Genomic DNA, 23,794 nt, shown 5'->3' on the forward strand with positions numbered 1-23,794 from the left:
AAGCTCCATTTTAGTTTTGCATCTGAATCAGACCATGGAAATATCTGACAATGGGGAAGTTTCTGAAATTTGCCTGCAAGAACAAAGATCCTGAATTCACACCACAAATTGATCATTCACAGTGCAGTCCTACCCATGGCTACTTGGAAGTAAGTCCTGTTGAATTGGTTGGGACTTACTCCCAGGTAAGTAAGCCTTGGGCATCACCCCAAATCAACCACCACATTTTGTGTTCACATAAACCCTAAGCAGGAGTCTCGAAGACCTTAGTACAGCTTAGTAGTTTATCACTGCTAGTAGAAGTTTATCACTCTTCTCTGCCTGGCAGAAACCACCAGGAACCACCAACAAGGAGGAGGGGAAATCTGCTAATCCACTGGGAAGGGTTTGGTCCTGGGCATGTTGAGACCATGATGTGCCGAAGAGTGTTGCAGTGCAGAAGGAGGGTGCCCCTTTGCATCTTTTTATAAATATAGCAACAAAGATGATTCATAGTGTTCCTGCCCAAACAGTGACATCACCTAAGCATCTCATGCTGCTGGTGGGGTGGGACTGCTTAAATCAATTTCCTTGCTACCCGCTTGCAATCTCAGCACAAGCAGTTCTTTGCCCTTGCTCGCTGTCCCGGTTCCTGCTGGGTTTCTGCTTGCAAACGTTCAAAAACACCTTGCTGCTCATGAGAAGCAAGCAGGCTTTTTGACCTTTTTATGTGCCAGATTATGGGTTGAATTATGGCTCCACCAGGTGGCCCTGCCAAAATGTAACCAGATTAGGTGTTGGTTAATAGTATTCATAGTTCTGCTGGAAGCTACCTTATACTGAGTCAGACCTTTGGTCCATCAAGTTCAGTGTTGTCTACTCTGACAGGTAATGGCTGTTCAGGATTTGAGACAGGGGTCTCTCCCAACCCTACCTGGAGATGCCAAGGATCAGGGCCGGCCAACCCATATGGCAAGGTGAGGCAACCACCTCAGACAGCAGCACCCAGAGAGGCAGCAGACCCAGCCTCCAAGGAATGCATCGCCCGCTTTTTTATTAAAGATTTTCTTGATTTACAAAAGTATGTGCATTGTTTCTCGTATTTCTCCCCACGAACTCCCTAGATGCAGTCAAAAAACAATGGGAGGATGACATAGGCTATGAGATTAACCCCACTCAATGGACCAAAATGTGGTCTAAACCCCCCTTTAAATCCCTATCAACAGAAAGAAAAGAACTCACTCTGAAACTCACCTACAGGTGGTACCTAACACCAAGAAAACTAGCGCTAATACGCCCAGGAACCTCACCAAATACTGGAGAGGGTGCACCTCCACAGGCACATACTTCCACATGTGCTGGGAGTGCCCCAAAATCCAACTATTCTGGACAACAACCATACAAGAAATAAGTAAAATAACCAAGCAAGTATTAGAAATCACCCCAGAATTGGCCTTACATCTTCCAAGACAATAATGCAGCATGCTCTTTCGAGGCTGGATCTGCCACCTCCTCGACAGCCCCCACAATGCCACCTCTGCGGCAGCCCCTCGGAGGCAGTGTTGGGCCATCCTTAGGGAGAAAATGGTGGGGCCTGCTCTCTGGAGTCTGCACCCACCCGGCTTGATTCAGAGCAGGCCTCTTTCACCCCACAGCAGCCTTCAACTGTCATGTAAGGTTGATTTGATTTCTCCCCACCCCTTGTTCCTGGTGTACATCTTCACTCGCCCTTTCTTCCCTGGTGGGGTGGGGACGCCATTTTGTGGTCCGCCTCAGGTGCACAAATGTCTTGGGTTGGCCTTGGATGCAAGGCAGGTGTTCCACCACTGAGCTACAGCCCTTCCCTGTGTCAGGTGGTAGCGGTATGTAAAGATAGGGTAATGCTTATTTATGTGTTTTATTAATTTAATTTAATAATTTATAGGCCACTTAACCCTTCCCCTGCTGAAGAAAAAAATCACGATTGCTTTATTTGGTCAGGCTGTTTGGGCTACTGGTTGGCCACTGTGAGAACAGGATGCTTGCCTAGAGGGCCTGATCCAGCAGGCTTTTCGTATGTTCTTAACTAAGTTCTTGTGTGTGTGAATGAGGTCCGCTTGTGTAATAATAATAATAATAATAATAATAATAATTTATTAGTTATACCCCGCCCATCTGGCTGGGCTTCCCCAGCCACTCTGGGTGGTTTTCAACAAAATATTAAAATACAGTAATACATCAAACATTAAAAGCTTCCCTACACAGGGCTGCCTTCAGATGTCTTCTAAAAGTCTGGTAGTTGTTGCTCTCTTTGACATCTGGTGGGAGGGCGTTCCACAGGGCAGGTGCCACTACCGAGAAGGCCCTCTGCCTGGTTCTCTGTAACTTGGCTTCTCGCAGTGAGGGAACCACCAGAAGGCCCTCAGTGTCCGGGCAGAACAATGTGGGTGGAGACGCTCCTTCAGATAAACTGGACTGAGGCCGTTTAGGGCTTTAAAGGTCCAGACTTTCTCCCCCTCTCCTTTGCCCATATGCCCCCGAAATTGCCTCTGGAGGGTTGGGGAGAAAACCCAGCACAGGTTTAGGGGGGGGATGGGGGGGAGTCCCATTGCATGTGGGGACCTTATTATTTGCATTCATATCCCACTTAGCACCCTTTGCATCTTGAAGTTCACTCTTGCATCTGAGAACTACCCCTCTCGGCTGCGTTAATTTTAAATTGGAACCACGTATTGCATTCCTCGGCCACCATTCCATCCCAGTGATGACTCCTATGCTGCCTAAGCCCCAGAATTGTGAATCCATTACTGTTTAGACAGCATCAGTTTGAATTCAGAGCTTGATGATCCATTAGAGAATTGTGTTCTGCAACAAAGTATGGACCCCGGGTTTCCGTCAGGGCTGCAGAGGCGTTCCCATGAACTCAAGAACTGGCCATCCCTTGTACAAACTGTTGAGGGAGAGCTTAATGTAATTAGCTGCATTTGCATAACCATTGTAATATGCAAACGAGCCTGAAAGAAGATGGGAGTTGAAAAGTGTGACACAATTTCCTTTGCGCCTTTCTTGCATCTTAGTGCTCGCGGAGTTCAATTAACCCTCTTTGTTACGCAAAAAAAATGAAAGCAATAATTAAAACGAGACAACTTACTGACTAATTGTACGAGGCATTTTCAGCATGACTTGTTTGAAATAACTAAAGTGGCCCTGACCTTTTGGGGTTTACAATCTGTAGATTTCTCTGTAATGGGGATGTAATCTTTCCTCAAATGAAAATAGGAAAAGCATCTCTGCAGATGCTTCTAGGTAGAAAAATAAATGGTAGTTCCCACTTGTGTGAGGAGGGGAAAGATAATTATCCGAATATGATTAACTCCCCCCCCTCTTTCTCCCACTCCCCCATGTAGTTAACAGTGAGGAATTTATGTACTGTGAGAGGTCAGTGAATGGGTAACTAACGTAAATGAATGCAGCTTTGTTCTACTAGGACGTTCAAATAATTCACTGGAGAGTGGCTGATGAATAATTTGAAGGGAAATATAAATATATCCTCAAAATTTCATGAGATGTTCAATCTCTCCACAGCCTCTATCGGCACAGCAGCGTTTCAGTGTGACCATCAAGTTACACCAGTGAGGAGACCCAATGCCAGTGTACATTTGACTCTGACAGTAAAAGGACTTGCTCAGTCTTTGCCCAGGTCGGATAACAATGTCACTGGTTTGCACAGAACCTTAAGCAACAGGTGCTACATGTACACCCAGGCAAAGCATTGCATTCACATGCTCTCCCCTCCTGCCCTGTTGCACATGGGAGGAAGGAGAATTTCTGCCAACTGTACCTTGAAAACACTGTGACATCACTTGAACAGTCACCTCTTCCCAAAAGAATCCTGGGAACTGTAGTTTGTTAAGGCCATCAAGAATTATTAGGAGGCTCTGGTTCCCCTCCCAGAACTACAGTTCCCAGAGTGCTTTACCACCGAATCCCTCTTCCCAGGGATTTTAAAAGGAATCGTACCAGATTCTTCCCTGATGAGGACTCCTCTAACGGGGTCATGACACACCACGCCCCAGTGCCTGCAGACTCCATTGCCAGCGTACCCAACCCCGAAGGCAATTGGGTCGACGGAGGGTAACCGAATGTATAATTTGAAAACAATCCTGTTGCACAGGTGATTCTGAATCTGGGATTTAGTTAACAACACCATTGAGCCTACAAGTCACAAAAGAATTCCATTCGCTTGCCCAGACCTGTGGCTTTTCTGCAGAGCTTAGCGCTGTAGTGAGCTGTAAACACATACCTGGGCGCAAGCTGCTGGGTACAAGGATGTCACTTTTACATAACCCCTCTTGAGAGGTGACCCACATTGGCTTGGGATTGCAAAGGGCATTTCTACATAAATACAGCTGAAGCCCATGCATACAGTGGTACCTCTGGTTAAGAACTTACAGTGGTACCTCAGGTTACATACGCTTCAGGTTACATACACTTCAGGTTACATACACTTCAGGTTAAGAACTTTGCTTCAGGATGAGAACAGAAATCGTGCTCCGGCGGCACGGCAGCAGCAGAAGGCCCCATTAGCTAAAGTGGTGCTTCAGGTTAAGAACAGTTTCAGGTTAAGAACGGACCTCCGGAACGAATTAAGTACTTAACCCGAGGTACCACTGTAATTTGTTCTTGAGGTCTGTTCTTAACCTGCAACTGTTCTTAACCTGAGGTACCACTTTAGCTAATGGGACCTCCGGCTGCCGCCACATGATTTCTGTTCTCATCCTGAAGCAAAGTTCTTAACCTGAGGTACTATTTCTGGGTTAGCGGAGTCTGTAACCTGAAGCGTATGTAACCCGAAGTACCACTGTACTTACTTAGGAGTAAGTCATGTTCAGTACAGTGGGACTTGCCTCCAAGTAAGATCTGCTTTAAAAGAGGCTTATCATGCCAATTTCTATACAAACTGCTTGGAAGATAATGTGTCACTTCACTGTGAGAATCTGTCTCAGGCTCACATGTGTTCTCCTCCTTTCACCCTCTCTTCTCTCTTCTGTCTATTTTCTTCATTCAAGGCAATGTTTGCTGTTTTATGTGAATTTTCAAAATGAAGGTGGGTTTCCCTTACATACAAGGAACCAAAGCAGAATCAAAGCTATTCCACTTCACTTTTGCAAGGAAGGTGCATCTCATGGTTTCCCAGTGCATGCAAAACAGCCAACAGAGGTTTGCTTCAAACTTTGAAAGGAGGCAGGGAATCACATCATGAGAGATGAGGAATACATTGGAGATTGGGCCTTTTTAGTGGTGGAGTTCCCTTCCAAGATATATAGGATGGGCTGCCTCAGCTCAGGTCTTTTAAGAAAGTTTTTAAAACTCATTTGTTTCCCCTGGTTTTTACTTGAAGGTTTTACTTCACATTCTCCTCCTGAGGTTTTTATTGGTAGCTGTTGAATTTTATTGCATTGGGCTTATTTAAGCTGACTCGTTTTAAAAAAATAAATTGAATCATATGTTCCAGTGTTATGGTTAAAATTTTGCATTTGCTATTAACGCAAGTTATCTTGGGAAGGCTACATAGCCATGAAAGACAGCTTAGAAAGATTTGAAACAAATCCTGACCTGTAAAATGGGAATAATAATCAGGCATGCCATGGTTTTCAGCATCACGCTTGTTCTGGACCACATATTTGAAATGTGGAAAAGAACAAAAGGATTGCAGTAAGTTACTCTATGGGCAACAAGTAAATGATAAATATGCAGTGGTACCTCGGGTTAAGAACTTAATTTGTTCTGGAGGTCTGTTCTTAACCTGAAACTGTTCTTAACCTGAGGTACCACTTTAGCTAATGGGGTCTCCTGCTGCTGCTGCACCGCCGGAGCACAATTTCTGTTCTCATCCTGAAGCAAAGTTCTTAACCTGAGGTACTATTTCTGGGTTAGTGGAGTCTGTAACCTGAAGTGTCTGTAACCTGAGGTATCACTGTAAAGGAACGATCCACCAAGGATGGTTCCATGCACTCCACGTACTGAAAGCATTTTTACAAGAAGACTTTGCAGCGCATCTCATTTTTAACATTTGTCCTCGCCATATCCTTAAGATTCTTTTAGCATGAATCTCATCATCTGACTTGGCTATTAACCTGGCTGAATACCAGAGGAATCTTCAAACTGTTGACTCACATTGCTTCAGTATGTAACCCAAGCTTCTTTCCCTCACACTGTAATGTTAGTGGCATGTCCCTTTCAGAGCAAGCAGAAGCATATTTGGGTATGATTCAGTTGGTGTGGCTTGGCACAATTAAACTCCATTATGGTGAGCTGTGTTCCTTACCGTGCGTGGAAGTTGTCGGTGGGATAGTCTGACCCCCATCATGTGAATCCCAGTTATCCAAAACTTTTCAATTCAAGTTCCCCATATAAAGCATTGCCTTATAGTGCTAAATTGACATTTCTTTCTTAAATAATTCTTGGGGCCCCTTTAGCTGCTATGTATGAATGATAAAGCTATCAATGGCAATTAGTTGTGAGAGCGATATAATTACCGTATTTTTTGCACCATAACACTCACTTTTTTCCTCCTAGAAAGTAAGGGGAAATGTCTGTGCGTGTTATGGAGGGAATGCCTATGGGTGGCATGCCTACGGATTTTCCTCCTCTAAAAACTATGTGCGTGTTATGGTCGGGTGCGTGTTATAGAGCGAAAAATACGGGTATGTCCACTACACAGCTATGCCTGTTTATACCAGTTGCTGCTGGGGAGCTGAAGTGGGGAGGGTGCCGTTCTTGGTTTTTTGTAGGCAGGTGGTTGGCCACCTTGAGAACAGCATGCTGGATCCATCAGGGCTCTTCCTGTATTAAAAATAACACAAATATGGAAGAATGAGGAAACCCCGACTAAAGACCTATGGCAAGAGAAATTGATGGACTATGCAGAATTGGCAAAATTGATTCATAAACTACGGGACAAGGATAACTGTGACTTTAAAGATGAATGGGAACGTTTTACAAAGCACTTTAAGAAACAACAAAGTGAACTGGACTCCTTGGCAGGTTTTGAATAAACACTCACAAATTTTTTATTGACAATAATCAGTCAGACAAATTAAGGATTTATACAATTATGTAACATGCAGAGAATAGCATTTGTAGAGAAACCAGAGATTGGAGCAGAGAGAAGTCAGGGGAGGAGGGGAGGGGAGTTATTTTATGGGGCGAAGGGGGGAAATGGGGGGGGGAATCAAGGATGATATGTATTAAGACAATATGTTTTGTTTAAATTCTTAATAAAAATATTAAGATAATAATAATAATAATAATAATAATAATAATAATACAAATAAAATATCAAGAGTCAAGTCCCTGGGAGGAGAGTGGTCACAGCAGGGGAAAGCAGGGTGCTGAGAATTCCAACCTATTATTTCGAGTGGCAGGCACTGACTTAGCCAATGCCCAGTGCAAACTGTTCAGCACTCTAATTATAAGAAGCACATGGTGTTCAGCTGGGTGCTGAACCCAGGAAAGGGAAAAAAAAGGAAAGGAAAGCATGCTCTTTCCCCCACCCTCTTGCTTCCTGCCCCACTCATTTCAGCTGCCTTTTCTCTTTTTAAATTGTCTTTTCCTTGTTCCTTTCCAAGCTTGACAAATTGGGTTAATCCCATTGGGCCTCTGTGCTTTTTTTTTTTTTTAATTGCTGTCACCTTGTTTCGGATTTGCTACAATTTATGGTCCTAGTTCAGCTGAGGTATGCTCAAGAATGTCTTTGAAAGCGGAGTAAAGAATTGGAGGCTATTCCAGAAATGTGTGTGTGATGTTTGGGGAAAAAAAACAAAAAACCAACAACCCAAAACCTGCATGTTTCTGGTACTGTCCTGAATCTCCTGGTATTTTGGATTAACCCTGATTAATAGGTGGTTGTGAAGGGAGTTTGGTTGCATTGTACTTTGTCTCCCTGTAATTTGCTTTAATTAATTCAAGAGTTCAAGGGCAGGCACTAAGGACTGGGTTGAGACATGCCTTCCATTTTGTTGCAAAAGCACAGGCTATATTACTGCCCCCTTTAAAAAAAACACCCCAAAGGTTTAATCTTAATACATTTATTTTAAGTGTCTCTTTTGCCTTGGTTCTAATGTATCTATATGGGGGCTTTCTTGGCTTTCTCTTTGTTTGTTTGCAAGGCGCTTCAGGTTGCCCCAGGCAAGTAAAGCGACTAACCAATTCAAAAAATATTAATAAAAAAATGATTGTTTTAGTACAGTGTTTTTCAACCTTTTTTGGGCAAAGGCACGCTTGTTTCATGAAAAAAATCACGAGGCACACCACCATTAGAAAATGTTAAAAAATTTAACTCTGTGCCTATATTGACTATATATAAAGTAATTCTCTTGAATAGGAATCAAATAAACACAAAGAAAGTACAGTGGTGCCCCGCAAGACGAATGCCTCGCAAGACGAAAAACTCGCTAGACGAAAGGGTTTTGCGTTTTTTGAGTCGTTCCGCAAGACAAATTTCCCTATGGGCTTGCTTCGCAAGACGAAACGTCTTGCGAGTTCTTGCGAGTTTGTTTCCTTTTTCTTAAAGCCGCTAAGCCGCTAATAGCCGTGCTTTGCAAGACGAAAAAACCGCAAGACGAAGAGACTCGCGGAATGGATTAATTTCATCTTGCGAAGCACCACTGTATTTTATAATTACTTTATTATGAAATAGTAAGTAAACAGAAATATGAAAAATTATAAAATACTTTATTCAGTGCGCAACCTGGGCCTGTTTGGCTGAACACAAAGCTGATATTCTGGCTGGAATCGAAGAAAGACACACACGTAGCTCTTCGTCAACAGCTCTCAGTCTCTCTCTGTATTTAGTTTTTATAGCAATCATGCTTGAAAAGCTCATCTCACACAGATATGTAGTGGAAAATGGGAGCAATGTCAAAATAGCTTTGTTTGCCAGAAGGGGGAACTCCTTCGCAGTATCCAACCAAAAACTGTCCAGAGGTAGATCAGCAAATCTTAGCTTGAAACCACGATTTTGTCTCAGTTCAGTTAGTTCCTCCTGCTCCTGTAAAGTCGTGTCCTTTCCACCAACTGATGCTGAGCTATAAGGGTCCCTAACCCAGTCAAGGCATTCAGTGGAGACTGAAGAGAAATAAAATGACAACTTCTCCGGTCCTCCTGGTGACTCGAGTCGCGACGTCTTCTTCTCTCCGCTGCTGCACACAGTGTGCTCGGGCGGGAAGGAAGTCGGAAGATGATGTCCTACTGTGATAGGTCCAGGCTGGAGTCTGGACCAATCACAGCCCGGACATCAGAAAAGTGGAGGGTTTCCCCCGAGGAGCACCCCTGTGCTGGCCGAGGGTGGGGTCAAAAACCCCACCCCACCCCATACCCAGGACACAGTCCGGCGCCCGCCTAGTGGGCGAAAATTTGAATTTTATTTTTTTTAATCTTTCAAATTTTTCAATTTTTCCCACGGCACACCAGGCAACATCTTGCGGCACACTAGTGTGCCACAGAACAGTGGTTGAAAAACACTGTTTTAGTACATCCAAAACCTGAAATCTGTTGAGGACAAAAATGTGTAAGATTTGTGGGAGAACATTAATTCCCAGTTGGTGATGGCAGGTCCCCAACCCATACCCTGTGCCCTCCCCCTCAACGTAGGAAAGGAGAAAACGAGCCCGGAATCAAAGAAGAGAGGAAATCTCGAAGGTATGGTGCGAAAAACATATTGCCCCAACCATTTCACACCATGAGATGCGTAGTGGATGATCTCTGTCTGAAACCCTGCTGCCAGTTGACATGATGCACAGTCCTCCGAACTGGTATGCAGACTCAGGATTACTATCTTGGTAAGAAGTAGGCCAAACAGGTAGAAGCGAGAGCACATCCATCAGTTTCACTTTCCAAGGCTGGTATTCCTGCCCCTATGGCACTGCATTAAACCTGATCCGTTTATCAATTACTGTTTTATCCTGCCTATCTCTTAACATCTCTTAGGGATCCTTAAGAGAATCCCTTAGGGATCCGCATCTCTTAGGGATGCAGGTGGCGTTGTGGGTTAAACCACAGAGCCTAGGACTTGCGGATCAGAAGGTCGGCGGTTCGAATCCCCGCGACAGGGTGAGCTCCCGTTGCTCAGTCCCTGCTCCTGCCAACCTAGCAGTTTGAAAGCACATCAAAGTGCAAGTAGATAAATAGGTACCACTCTGGCGGGAAGGTAAACGGCGTTTCCGTGCACTGCTCTGGTTCACCAGAAGCGGCTTAGTCATGCTGGCCACATGACCCGGAAGCTGTACACCGGCTCCCTCGGCCAATAAAGCGAGATGAGCGCCGCAACCCCAGAGTTTGTCACGACTGGACCTAATGGTCAGGGGTCCCTTTACTTTACGTACTTATCTTTTAACAGCTTCAGGGCAGCGTATATGGTTCTCCACCCAGAGGGCAAGTCCGCAACCCAAGATTAGCCAGCAGGCTTTGTAGCTTCCTGGAGATTTGAACCTGGGTCTCTCTGGACTGGTATTAGCCCATCACTCTCACTGCTGCAGCACACTGCCTCTTTTAATAATACTCATACCAGCCTACTCCAGTTCCTGTTTCGCAATTCACTGCTATCTTTAAGCTGCTAGGGACTGGGATGCCTGCCATCCCAAACTTGCTACATTTTAAGAAAAGGTTCATTCGTTCTATGATTCGCCGAATCAATATTTCTTCGGCATCGTTTTCATTTTAAAAAATAAAATAAAAACCATTCAAATCCCTGAGAAATTACCAGGAAGATGGGAACAGGTCTAGGCTGTTTAATTAACAGGCTACCGGTCCATCCAGTAATTACGTAATAGAGAGGAATTTAAAAGGAGTTGTACCTTGCTGGCAACCAAGATGCGTGTTTCATATTATAAGCTGCTATTAAGCACGTTCCTTTAATTTTTGCAAATACACCCAATTGAAAGTATAGCTTGGAGACATCCAGTATCTAGAAAGTGGGTTGCATCCAGTGTAGCGCTAAGAAACAAGCTCCATCAGTGCTAGGATTTGCACGAGTGCAACAGAACTCCCCCCCCTTCCTCCTACCCTAAACCCTAAATATTTTCTGGGGTTTTCCCCAACCTTCCAGAGCAGATTTGGGGGAGGCAGGGGTGCACACAGAGAGAGGGGAGGAAAGGTCCATTTTGCAAGTGGAATTGATTGCGCTGATGAAACACTCTACAGGCACAGTAAGGCTGCAAGGTTTAGACAGCTGGAATGCTTGTTTGATCAGCAAAAGCTTCCATTGATTATTCAGCAGAGGCTAATTTTAATGGATTGAGCTGAAAGTTAAAAGCATACAGGTGTTTATTATTATTATTATTATTATTATTATTATTTGTGAGAGACGACGACAACTGTTTCCATCCTTGCGTATTACTATAGCAAGGTAATGGCCTTTCCCTTCAAACATATTGGTTTCTTTACTCCACACACTTCCTTTAGTATCTTAAAAATATATTTATTTAAAATACGTTTCCTCAGAAATGATCAAGAAGTGGAAACTAACCTTACCACTGGTGCAAACATAGTGATTGCAAAGAACTAGAATAAGAACATACCTGCTACAGAGTTTGAATGAATCAAAAAGATCTGGGCCATAGTGACGATGATCAGTTTACCTACTATAACAGAATATGTGTAAATCAACCCAATAAGAGCAATTTATAGAGCAATTGTGGGGTGTGTTTTTTTGTTTGTTTGTTTGTTTAGATGTTCTGGAATAATAAGTTCGGTAGCAGTGTAAACCCTATGCTATATTTAGTTTATTGTAATGTTATTAATTTAAGGCTATTAGTTGGAATTATTGTTGATATATCAATGATCTGAATAAAATATACTTAATAAAAATACATTTTTGGTGAGGCTTTGATGTTATGAAGATGTACCTAAACTTAATCAGTTTAAACACTAGAAACTTCTTACTTATGAATCACTTCCCATGAGACATCCTGAAGCAGTTTACAATATTACAGCATATATATAACAGCTGCAAACAGTTAAAACAATTGCATATATAAAAACAGTTATAAACCATTATGAAAAAGAAGTTTGCAACAGCACATAGATAAACATTTTTGGAAGACCTTTTGAAAGAGGAACATCTTCAGCAGGCACTGAAAAGACCATAGAGAAGGCATCTGTCTGATATACAATGGAAGGGAGTTCTAGAGGGCAGGTACCACCACACTAAAGGCCCGATTTCCCACATTGTGTGGTACACACCTCCTGATAGAATGGTGTGAGACCTCTTACTTGATCACATTGATCTGCGCTTGCGCTTGACCCAATTTGTACTTGCTCAATTGATCAGTGGGCCGTTATAGTTCTTACAGGTGAAAAAACAGCATGCAGCCCATGGTATGAGACAGAAATTAGTGCAGGCCATTTTGTTTCACCCATCTTAGGTCAGCAAACCAATCTTCCACTGAGTGTTTCTGTATGGTGTATGTTTCTGCAGATGCTTTCAGCTTTTTTACTTCATACTTCCTTGAGAACAGCTAAAAAGTGGAGTTAAAGAGGCCCAGCAAGGCCCATCTCTGATGCCTGAGCGTCTTCTTTTTTAAAAAAACAACAACAACAACCCCACAATCATGGCATTCTAGAGCAGCCTTTCTCAACCTTGGGTCCCCAGATGGTATTGGACTACAACTCCCATCATCCCTGACCACTGGTCCTGCTAGCTAGTTATGATGGGAGTTGTAGTCCAACAACCAGGGGTGAGAAAGGCTGTTCTAGAATGACTCCCATCATCCCTGACCACGGGTCCTGCTAGCCTGGGATCACGGGAGTTGTAGGCCAAAAACATCTGGAGGGCCAAGGTTGAGGAAGCCTGCTCTAACCCATTTCATGTATTAGTCACATGGACATGGTCTATGAACAGAACAGGGCAACAGAGTTATGCTGGTTGGTTTGCTTAAAAATAACTGAACAACATTTTCAAGCGTCACTGCTTAATGGATGCTGCTGCTGTTTAAATATGTGTTCCATGGTACAGTAATAAGGATAAAAAAATGTGACAGGACTTCAGACAGAAAGAGATGGTTCCGCCTTGCTGCTCTCACTTGGATGGGCTAAAACTTTTGCCCTGTTCTACTCCCCAAGTGCAACTCTAGTCTGTTATTGTAAATGCCGTGATATGCATCTGATGGTGTGTAAGGTTACAACTCACGTTTTCTGCTGAAGGGAAACAACCATCTTGTAGTTCCATCTTTGCCTGGACTTGTTTTCCACTCCCATGCATACCCGTTGAAATGAGATTGGCAGCCTTGCAGCGATTATATGTACAGTCAAAACAGGGAAAACTCTGCTCCCTTTGCTAACGGAAGGTCTTCTGTTCACATACTTCAGGCTTATTTTTCTTTCCAGGCAACCTAATTTAGACAAAACCCACAGGCCTTCAGAAATTTAGCATCTAGCAAAACTCCCCAGCCTATTCCAGTGCTCAGCCAGGCTCTGAAGTGCATTCTTAATTATAATGTCACAACTGTGCAGCAAGCTGGAGAATTCAGGCTTGGTCAGACCTTTGGTGCTGTCTAGCGGCCAGCTCCTGCATCTCTATCTTTCAGTGGCCCTGGAGAATGAGAGGAAGAGCTTTGCCTATCAAGAAACAAATGTATTTCAGCAGGTATTTTTCAGATGCTCCAGACTCATAGCTAACATCTTGCAAAAACACTATAGGAACTGTTTCGAAAACGGATTAGAGAGTTCCATTGATTTCTTACAATACGTCTTTATTATTAGCAGCCTCCAGACTGACAGTATTTTGAGGGATGGATTCAGACACATACTGGAAATTTTAGGTTTACAGACTTCCAGAACAGATTAAGTTTGAGAACCGAGGTACCACTGTAAACACAGAGCAGGGAGGAGAATGATGAATGTTGGTTGTTATATAACCCCATGCAAATGTATTAGAGTGAATGCTCAGTGAACAGTGGGCACAACCTCCACACAAGCCTTTGTGAAAGCAAATCAGGATGAATGCTTATTAAGCAGACTACAGTGATAACTCTGGATGTGAATGGGATCCGTTCCGAAGCCCCGTCTGCATCCAGAGCAGAACGCAACCCACGTCTGTGCGTGCGCGGGGTTGCGATTCGCATGCACATGACATCATTTTGAGCATCTGCGCATGCGCGAGCTGCGAAACCCGGAAGTAACACGTTCTGTTACTTCTGGGTCACCGCAGAGCGCAACCCGAAAATGCTCAACCCGAAGCTACTTCGACCCGAGGTATGACTGTATCTGGAGGAGCACTGTGTTGGTTGGATTTTGATATATCACAGCAGGAAAAGACAAGAGTAAGTCCCGTTGACCACAAGGGAGCCTGAGGAAACATGCATAGGAGTCTGCTATGTAGGCTCTTCATACAGTTGAGAATCCTGGAATTTAGAACAGGTATTTCTCTTCCATGCTGAAGCACTCGCCCTCTGGTTCAAATGTACAACAAACTATGTAGAATGTTTGGGTATAAATGTAATTGCCCAGCAATCTCTTTGTTCTTTCGGGGTGGGGTGAGGGCAACCCCAAGTGTAGATACTGTTGGTTTCATTTTGCTGTTTCTCTTGTTTACAGGTATCAGTATTACCTACAGGTAAAAAAAGATGTTCTTGATGGACGATTGCGATCTTCACGGGAACATGGGATAAAGTTAGCTGCCTTGGCGGTTCAAGGTACGGCAAACTCACCTGCTCACTCTTTCTCATATTATCTGCTTATTTGACTGCAACAGGAATAAGTTCCAGTTACTGTAGACTAGATGTGGCAACCTGCTCAGCGTTGGTAGCTGGCTTGATTCAAAATACTTCAGATGACAGACACTGACTGACATTTTTAAAAGTGCCACTTTATAATTTGGAAATAGTATATGTATGGAATTCAGCCCCCAAGAAATAATTCCTGGCATAACTGTGTTAGAAATTTATTTCGCTACATTTGCTATGGTGGAGATTCCCAGGACTATTGCATGAGATTGAAACATGTAATTTAAATTGGGAAGTGCAGTTTAACATTCTAGCCACTGTATTTTTTTCTCTGTCTGTCTGTCTGTCTGTCTGTCTCTCTTTCTCATTATGTAGCTGCCCATTACACTGCAAATATTGAGAGTGAACAAATATTGAAACAGAGGGGGAAATCATTTTAGGAACAGGCCTTGAACCCATAACTTGTGCTTTCTCACCTGATGCTCTTAGGCCAGGGGTCCAAGCTTTCCTTGCCTCGGGCCAGTGTCTTGAGCGACGATCGTGAGGTGGGTCGGGGAATCATGCGCCCACACGTGCGCAAACACTATTTCCAGTGCACATCCGGGTTGGAGGAGGCTCGTGCGCATGTGCACAAGCTATTTCTGGTGCTCCTCCGACCCAGAAGTGGGTCCCCGCGCTGCACCAGTAAGAGCGGGCAGCGGTGGGCGGTGGTAGGGGTCGCCGCAGGCCGGATAAACAAGTCCCATGGGCCTTATCCAGTCCCCGCCTACCCTGCAGCTACTGTTATAGATTGTGACTAGCTAACAGTAGTCTAGTTCCTTTAGTGGGTAAACCATGGTTTCCCACTAAATGAATGAGTGTACTTCTGCTTCCTCTTTCCCCTTTTCTGTTTCATAACCTAGGGATGGAGAGTAGTAGTTTTACATCATGACTGGCCAAGTTGTGGCCCTCCAGATGTTGTTAGATTACAAACCCCATCATTCCTGGCTATTGACCCTGTTGGCTGAGGCTGATGGGTCCAGCAACATCTGGAGGACCACAGGTTAGGCACCCCTGTTTTAAACTAACCAGAGTTCCCCAAGATGTCTGACTCGGGAAACTGGTTTGTTTAATCTGTGATTTTAATGATAGCCAATCAGGATCAAAGTGGTTCCAGATTCTGACTTGTTCTCATTAATCATAGTCTGAACAAGCCACAGTTAGCACATAATAGGAAACTGTGGTTAGTTTAAAAATCAGAAGTGGAAGGGAGGAGATGTGAGGATGACTGCATGAGACCAAGGTTCACCACAGCTCATTCTCATAATAGAAAATCATTGTTTCTCATTACAGCCAAACTAAGCCAGTTTTTTCTCAGGGCATAGCTCCAAAAGCTTTACTGTGACTGTGGACTGAGATAGAATGTGTTTTATTGTTCCAGTGTTGTAGGCATTCAGAAAGCCTTATGTGCTCACATTGTTCATTTTCTGCATAACCTTTTTTTATAAAAAAAAATTAAAATATAGGAACAAATGTACAATCAGTTACAGTTTTCCCCTGTCCCCCCCATTGTCCTTGACTGAAAAGTGACATAGGGAATTCCTACAGGTTCCCCCCTGCTTCATTTAAATGTGTGTGTGTGTTTTTAAAAGTTTGTGTGCAGATTTTTTAAAAAATAAAAAGAGTTACATGCACAGTTTCTTATCTGCTTGTGTTCTCTAGTTTAGAAGTAAACACACATTTATAATGTGAAATGAAATGAAACAGCATTTTTGGCACCCAGTAATCATATGAAATTGTCTTGAAGGCTTTGCAAGAATATTTGACTAGTGTAATTTATGAGGGGAATTTCCAGCATCTTGAGAACCTTTTCAGCAGTGTTTGATCTGATTCAAATAAAAGAAATATTGCTCTTGGGCAATATTTCTCTCTGTTAAAATGAAGCGGTGTAGGTGGGAGAGTCTTTTACAGACAGTATTATAGCCTTCAGGAAATACTTCTACCCTCATTCTCCCAATTCCAAAACATCTGAAAAATGAATACAATTATTTGCATGATGTTATGTGCTGACGTTTCCGTGTGCGGCACTGGTGCTGGCTTACCAGTGCAGCTTTGTCACGCTGGCCACGTGACCCGGAAGTGTCTTCGGACGGCGCCGGCTCCCGGCCTCTTGAGTGAGATGAGCGCACAACCCTAGAGTCGGTCACGACTGGCCCGTACGGGCAGGGGTACCTTTACCTTTATGTGCTGAATACATAAAAAGCCGCCAGTCACTCCCATCCCTAACGGAGTAAGCACATATGTAGAGCAACCCACAACCAGAATTTAAAATCCAGTGCCCTACAGTGCCTCATGACTGGAAGAAAAGTTTTTGCACAAGTTCCTAAAAAGATATCGAAACTGCTAGAAATAATGAGAAAAAGAATTCTGCAACCTTCGAGATGTTACAGAAAGAACATTTCTGCTAGAGTTCACCTTGCAACTTTGACTTTAGGGGCAGGATTTTCATCCATCTCGCCTAGAAGGGTTGGAGACTTCAAAAACGGAAGAAGTCTAAAAATGCATGTTCTCTTTTCCATGGCCGCTTGAATTGTCTGTCCCCATTTTGCAAAGGAACTTATTAAGACCAACAACTGATTATCTCCTCCTTAGAAAAGGATAGGCATTGAATCTTCCATTGCCAGCTTCTCAACAGAAATGCTCAGAAAACTTAATTGTTTTTCAGAGAAGGTAAAGGGTAAAGGTAAATGACCCCTGGACAGTTAAGTCCAGTCAAAGGCAACTATGGGGTTGCGGCGCTCATCTCACTTTCAGGCCGAGGGAGCCGGTGCTTGTCCACAGACAGCTTTCCAGATCATGTGCCCAGCATGACTAAACTGCTTCTGGTGCAACGGAACACTGTAACAAGTGCCAGAGTGCACAGAAACGCCATTTACCTTCCCACTGCAGCAGTACCTATTTATCTACTTGCACTGTTATGCTTTCAAACTGCTAGGTTGGCAGAAGCTGGGACAGAGCAATTGGAGCTCATCCCATCACGTGGATTTGAACCACTGGCCTTCCGATCGGCAAGCCCAAGAGGCTCAGTAATTTAGACCACAGCGCCACCCGCGTCCCATTTTTCAGAGTAGGACAAGAGAGGGCTTGTATACTATCATACTGACCTGAAGAGATTTGCGATAAGCTGAACACAAGACCATCGTCTTTGTCTTATCAACCTGCAAAGGGTTTAGCAAGCCCTATTTATAGTATGTGTTCTAAGACATAATGATCTGGAAGATTATCAGCTCCTGATTAACTGTGTTTGGCTTGGTGGGTCACAAATATGGGGGTGTCTCTCTCTGTGTATGTGTGTCAGTAAGAGAAAGAGAGGTGAGGGAGGTACACTCATGACAATGAAAGCCAGGTATAAAAATAATCCACAAACCCTACCTCAAATCTGTGATCTGTTGATCTGTGATCAAGAGGATGACATCATCCTAATTGGGAAACACCCCAAAGCTGTTCCTTTTTTCACATTTCAGAAATACAAGTGATGAAATCAACATGTGTGTATGTATGCATGTTTTGTTTTAGTTTGTTTAAAATAGTTTTAAACTATTTTTCATCCAAATGGATTCCATGGCAGTGTTTAATTGGGAGGAATCAAGCAATTCATGTTTAAGTTAAATAAGGGTGGTTTTTTACTAAAAGAATAAAATACCCTTTGGTGAGAAAATGTCTTCCTTTTGGTAGGGCGTATTGGGTTTTTCCTTCTAAGTCACAGATTTGACACCATTCTCTCATATTTGCATTGGACATCCCAGTTTGCTGCACGTTAAACATTTTTGTATCTGTTCAAGATTGAGAGTTTCATGTGCAGGGAGCGCTGAGCTAATGTGGTTTGCAGGTTAATTTTCTCTCCCTCTTTCCTCTCCAGCTGATTTTGGAGACTTCCATCAATTTGCATCTCATGATTTTCTCCGCGAATATGTATTGTTTCCTATGGTGAGTTCATACACCTTGATCTTTCATTTCACCTTTTGCATGTAGGCTTTTCCTGCTTCATAGAATAATAGAATTGTAAAGTTGGAAGGGAACCTGACGGCTGTCTAATGCAACCACCAGCAATGCAGGAATCTCAACTAAAGCAGACATTAAAAATGGCCACCCAAGCTCTGCTTGTTAAGTGATCCGCCATGACCTTCAGCAAATTTCAAGAAGTCGGTGGAGAAAAGTGCTTGTTGTCTCTTCCTACCTTGGAATATAGTAAGCTCGCAATTGACACACATTGAATTTGTGCGCATTCAACTTTACGCGCTTGGCAAATTAAATAAAAATGGAAATGGGGCTGGCGTCTGGAGGGAAAGACTGTTGAACCCGTTTTGTTTTGACTATACACAATTTTGTCTTTAGGTGTGGTATGTAACCTCTATCTAAGTTGAGGGCTTACTGTATATTGATGACCGCTTCCCACAAAAGCCTAAAAGCCCCACCCCTTCCAGAAACCCTACCTCCCAAGCCCTGCCCTGCCCACACACGTACACCAGTCACTGCCTCCTCCCTGGTCAAGTGGGCCTTCCTGGGACACAACTGAGGAGGAGCAAAAACTGACCTTTCACTTCATATACTGGAGCAACAGCAAAGGATCTAGGATGGGGGTCCCCAAACTAAGGCCCGCTGGCCGGATAAGGCCTGAGGGACTCGTTTATCCGGCCCGCGGCGACATCTGCTGCCCGCTCTTACTGGCACTGTGCGGCTGCCCACTTCCGGGTTGGAGGAGCCCTGGAAATAGCTTGTGCGCATGCACAAGCATTATTTCCAGTGCACATCCAGGTCGGAGGAGGCCTGTGCACATGCACACAAGCTATTTCCAGTGTTTCTCCAACCCGGAAGTGCACCGGAAATAGCGTGTGCGCACGCGTATGGGCACACGCTCCTCTGCCCTCCGGCCTGCTGCGCGCTCGGTGCTGGAGACACCGGCCCAAGGCGCGGTAAGGTTGCTGACCCCTGATCTAGGCGTACCCACAAGCTACAAACCTGCTCCTTCAGAGGAAGTGTAACCCCATCAAGAGCAGGCAATCTCCCACCCATCCAGTCTAGGGAACCACCCTAACAGTGCTTCAGTCTTATCTGGATTGAGTTTCAGTTTGTTGGCTCTCATCCAGTCCATTACCGAGGCAAGACACTGGTCCAGCACTTCCATTGCCTTACCTGCAGATGTAACGTAGAAATAGAGCTGTGGGTCATCAGCATACTGCTGACAAGTTACCCCAAACCTCCGAATAACCCCACCCAGCGGTTTCATGTAGATGTTAAACAACATGGGGGATAGGATTGAGCCCTGCAGAACCCCAAATTGACAGTGCCATGGGGCTGAAAAGCATTCCCCAAGCAAAACCCTCTGGAATGACCATCCAAGTAGGACTGGAACCACCGCAAAGCGGTGCCACCCACCCCTAGTTCGGACAGTCGCTCCAGAAGGATACCATGGTTGATGGTATCGAAAGCCACTGAGAGCTCAAGAAGAATTAACAGGGACAGTTTCCCTTGTCTCTTGCTCAACAGAGGTAATCATATAGGGCAACCAAACCAGTTTCTGTGCCAAAACTGGGCCTAAACCCCAATTGAAATGGATCCAGGAAATCAGTTTCTTCCTGAAGCGCCTGGATCTGGTCTGCGACCACTCGCTCCAGAACCGTGTTCAGGTGGTATATTCAGGACAGACAAAAGATGGTACTTCTTCACCCAGTGCATAGTTAGACTGCGAAATCTACTTCCCTGGGACGTACCAATGGCCAGCTTTAAAGGGGGTTTAGACAAATTCATAAAGGATAAGGCTGTCAATAGCTGCTAATAGTAATGGTTGCTGGGGCTCATGATCAGGAGAATGATGTTGTGCTCATGTCCTGCATCTGACTGACCACTGCAGAAACAGCATTTTGTACTAGATGGGCCTTTCGCCTGATCCTGCAGGGCCCTTCTTTTGTTCACACACTTGGCAGGGAGCTTCATCTCATTACTCTGAGTTACGCATACATAAGTCTACTTTGTGGGAGTACTGGGAAGCTAAAATAGTGCTATGAGCACGTGTAATCTGCCGTTCAATGTAATAGCTAACTGGATATCCCACATCCAAACTCGACGCTGTAATTGGTACCTTCATCCTGCCTGGCTTTTTAACGGTGTCCACCCACTGGAAAGAGTTAGATGTCCGCATGGGATAGTTTACTTAATTGGCTAATAGTAAGCCCTTATTAACTGCATAGTCAATGGACCAAAGACTTTGCTGGTGGGTGAGGTGTTTCTTGCAAGTGGGGGGCGGAGGGGGAATAGCAAACTTGAGAACCGGTGAAAGGTTGCTGCCTTCGGACTGTGTTTGATCTTGTGCAGCTACAATATGTGTCAAATGGCATTTCTTCAGCGGTGAAAAGAACAAAGTTATGTACACAGAACGCCTTGCAGGTGTGCAGCTGTGTACAGGCACGTAGCATGCCATTTTTCATTAGCACGCTACCGCTTTCACATTTTTCAGTGTCAGGAACAAATATTACGGGGAGGCCCCCAGTGAGCAAGAACGAAGGCAGTTTGGTTAAGTATACATACACACAGCCTTGAGGCATTCCAAAATAATCACTCAGAGTTTGATGGCTTTTTTTCTTTTTTTTTCTTTTTCTTTTCAACTTTGAAATTATGAGCAGATTCCATTTTGTACTATTGCACCGGATGATTTTAATAGATAACCCTTGCCACACGCAAACCGTGTTTACAATGTAGACAACCTTTCTCCCCCTATTGGACTGCATATTTTTTTAAAACAGAACCAGCAGCAAAGCTTTTGATCTCAAAACCCTAAGTACGTCGCAGAAATAAACTTAGCTCTTCTTTCCTGCATTATTTTCTTAGCGATTCCCTTTTGGAGCTAATAAGCTGTTTTTTCTCAATATTATTTTATGTTTTTCTGTGCAATAGAATACCCCTAGGCTATATTTCTTTGAAAGGGAGATTGTGTCTATATTGGAGAGGAATCCCCCTCTCCGATGAAGATCTGAGGCTCAGTGGTAAAGATAGGTTTGCATGCAAAAGAAGGATAAGTCTGCCATTGGCTACTAGCCACCATGGTTGAGTTCTCCCTCCTCTGTCAGAGGCAGTATGCTGGGAATCCCAAATGGAGATATTCCTGCTGTGCTCAGGTCCTGAGCTTGGGCTTCTCATAGTAATAATAATAATAATAATAATAAATTTTATTTATATCCCGCCCTCCCCAGCCGAAGCCGGGCTCAGGGCGGCTAACAACACTAAAATAGTGCAACATTATAAAAACATCAAAGAATTAATTAAAATCAAAATTGATGGCAACCATAAACTAAAGTATTGTAAAGATTGCCAAAGGAGGGAGTCAGGCTGCGCCCTGACCAAAGGCCTGGTGGAACAGCTCTGTCTTGCAGGCCCTGCGGAAAGATGTCAAGTCCTGGAGGGCCCTTGACTCTTGTGACAGAGCGTTCCACCAGGATGGAGCCGCAGCCGAAAAAGCCCTGGCTCTAGTTGAGGCCAGCCTAACCTCTCTGAGGCCTGGGACCTTCAAGATGTTTTTATTTGAAGACCGTAAGTTCCTCTGTGGGGCATACCAGGAGAGGCGGTCCCGTAGATACGAGGGTCCTAGGCCGTATAGGGCTTTGAAGGTTAAAACCAGCACCTTAAACCTGATCCTGTACTCCACCGGGAGCCAGTGCAGCTGGTATAGCACCGGATGAATGTGATCCCGCAGCGAAGACCCCGTAAGGAGTCTCGCTGCGGCATTCTGCACCCGCTGGAGTTTCTGGGTCAGTCTCAGGGGCAGCCCCACGTAGAGCGAGTTACAATAATCCAGTCTGGAGGTGACCATCGCGTGGATCACAGTGGCTAGGTCAGGGCGAGAGAGGTAAGGAGCCAACTGCTTAGCTTGGCGGAGATGAAAAAATGCCGCCTTTGTTATAGCTGCAATCTGCACCTCCATGGAGAGGGAGGTATCGAAGATTACACCCAAACTCTTAACGGACGGTGCTGGCACTAATTGCACCCCCGCAAGAGATGGGAGTTGCCCCCTCAATCCCATATCGTCCCGTCCCAGCCAGAGGACCTCTGTCTTCGAAGGATTTAACTTCAACCGGCTCCCACGTAACCATCCAGCCACAGCTTCCAAGCATCTGATCAGTGTGTCTGGGGCCGAGTCAGGATGGCCATCCATCAACAGATAGAGTTGGGTGTCATCAGCATACTGATGGCAGCCCAGCCCAAAACTCCGGACAAGCTGGGCGAGGGGGCGCATAAAGATGTTAAAAAGCATCGGGGAGAGTATCGCACCCTGGGGCACTCCACACACCAAGGAGTGGCGGGATGACAGTTCCCCCCCAAGCGCCACCCTCTGTCCCCGACCAGAGAGAAACGAGCGCAGCCATTGAAGGACTGTGCCCTGGATCCCCACGTCGGCAAGGCGGTGGTCCAGGAGTTCGTGATCGACCATGTCGAAGGCTGCTGACAGGTCTAGAAGAATCAGCAGCCCCGACCCGCCTCGATCCAGCTGCCTACGGAGATCATCTGTTAGGGCGACCAGAGCCGTCTCGGTCCCATGACCAGCGCGGAAGCCGGACTGGAATGGATCCAGAGCCGATGTTTCATCCAGAAACCTACCAAGCTGTTCAGCAACCGCTCTCTCAATCACCTTACCCAGGAATGGAAGATTCGAAACTGGGCGGTAATTGGATAGATCTAAGGGATCTAATGATGTTTTCTTTAAGAGCGGACGCACCACTGCCTCCTTCAGTTCCCCTGGGAATGTCCCGGTGCCAAGGGACAGATTGATGATATCCCCCAGGGGGGCCCGCACCTCGTCTGGACACGCTCTAATCAGCCAAGACGGGCACGGGTCGAGAGGACAGATGGTGGGCTTTCCAGCTCGGAGGAGTCTGTCCACATCGGCTGGGGATATCCGGTCAAAGTGGTCCAATACTGGACCCGAGGACAGTCGAGGGGCCTCCAGTTCCTTTATTGTATCCAAATTGGCAGGGAGGTCATGGCGGAGCGACAGGACCTTCTCCGCAAAAAAGCTCACAAATGCCTCACAGCTGTGTGTCAAATTATTATTTAAATTTGGCTGTCCTTCGAGGGACGTTAAA

The 23,794-nt window shown here is 44.8% G+C and overlaps 1 protein-coding gene across 2 annotated transcripts in view; it reads left to right on the plus strand.

Moving 5' to 3' along the window:
• Positions 1–23,794, plus strand: part of PTPN14 (protein tyrosine phosphatase non-receptor type 14) — a 119,025-nt gene that overhangs the window by 52,133 nt on the left and 43,098 nt on the right. For both annotated transcript variants that reach the window (XM_081000497.1, XM_081000498.1), the window contains exons 4-5: positions 14,554–14,651; positions 18,580–18,647. In XM_081000497.1, the coding sequence (XP_080856623.1) occupies positions 14,554–14,651; positions 18,580–18,647 (166 nt within the window). The remainder of the gene's footprint in view (positions 1–14,553; positions 14,652–18,579; positions 18,648–23,794) is intronic.

Source organism: Podarcis pityusensis, assembly GCF_964106645.2.
Source record: "Podarcis pityusensis genome assembly, chromosome: 3".
Taxonomy (NCBI): Eukaryota; Metazoa; Chordata; class Lepidosauria; order Squamata; family Lacertidae; genus Podarcis; species Podarcis pityusensis.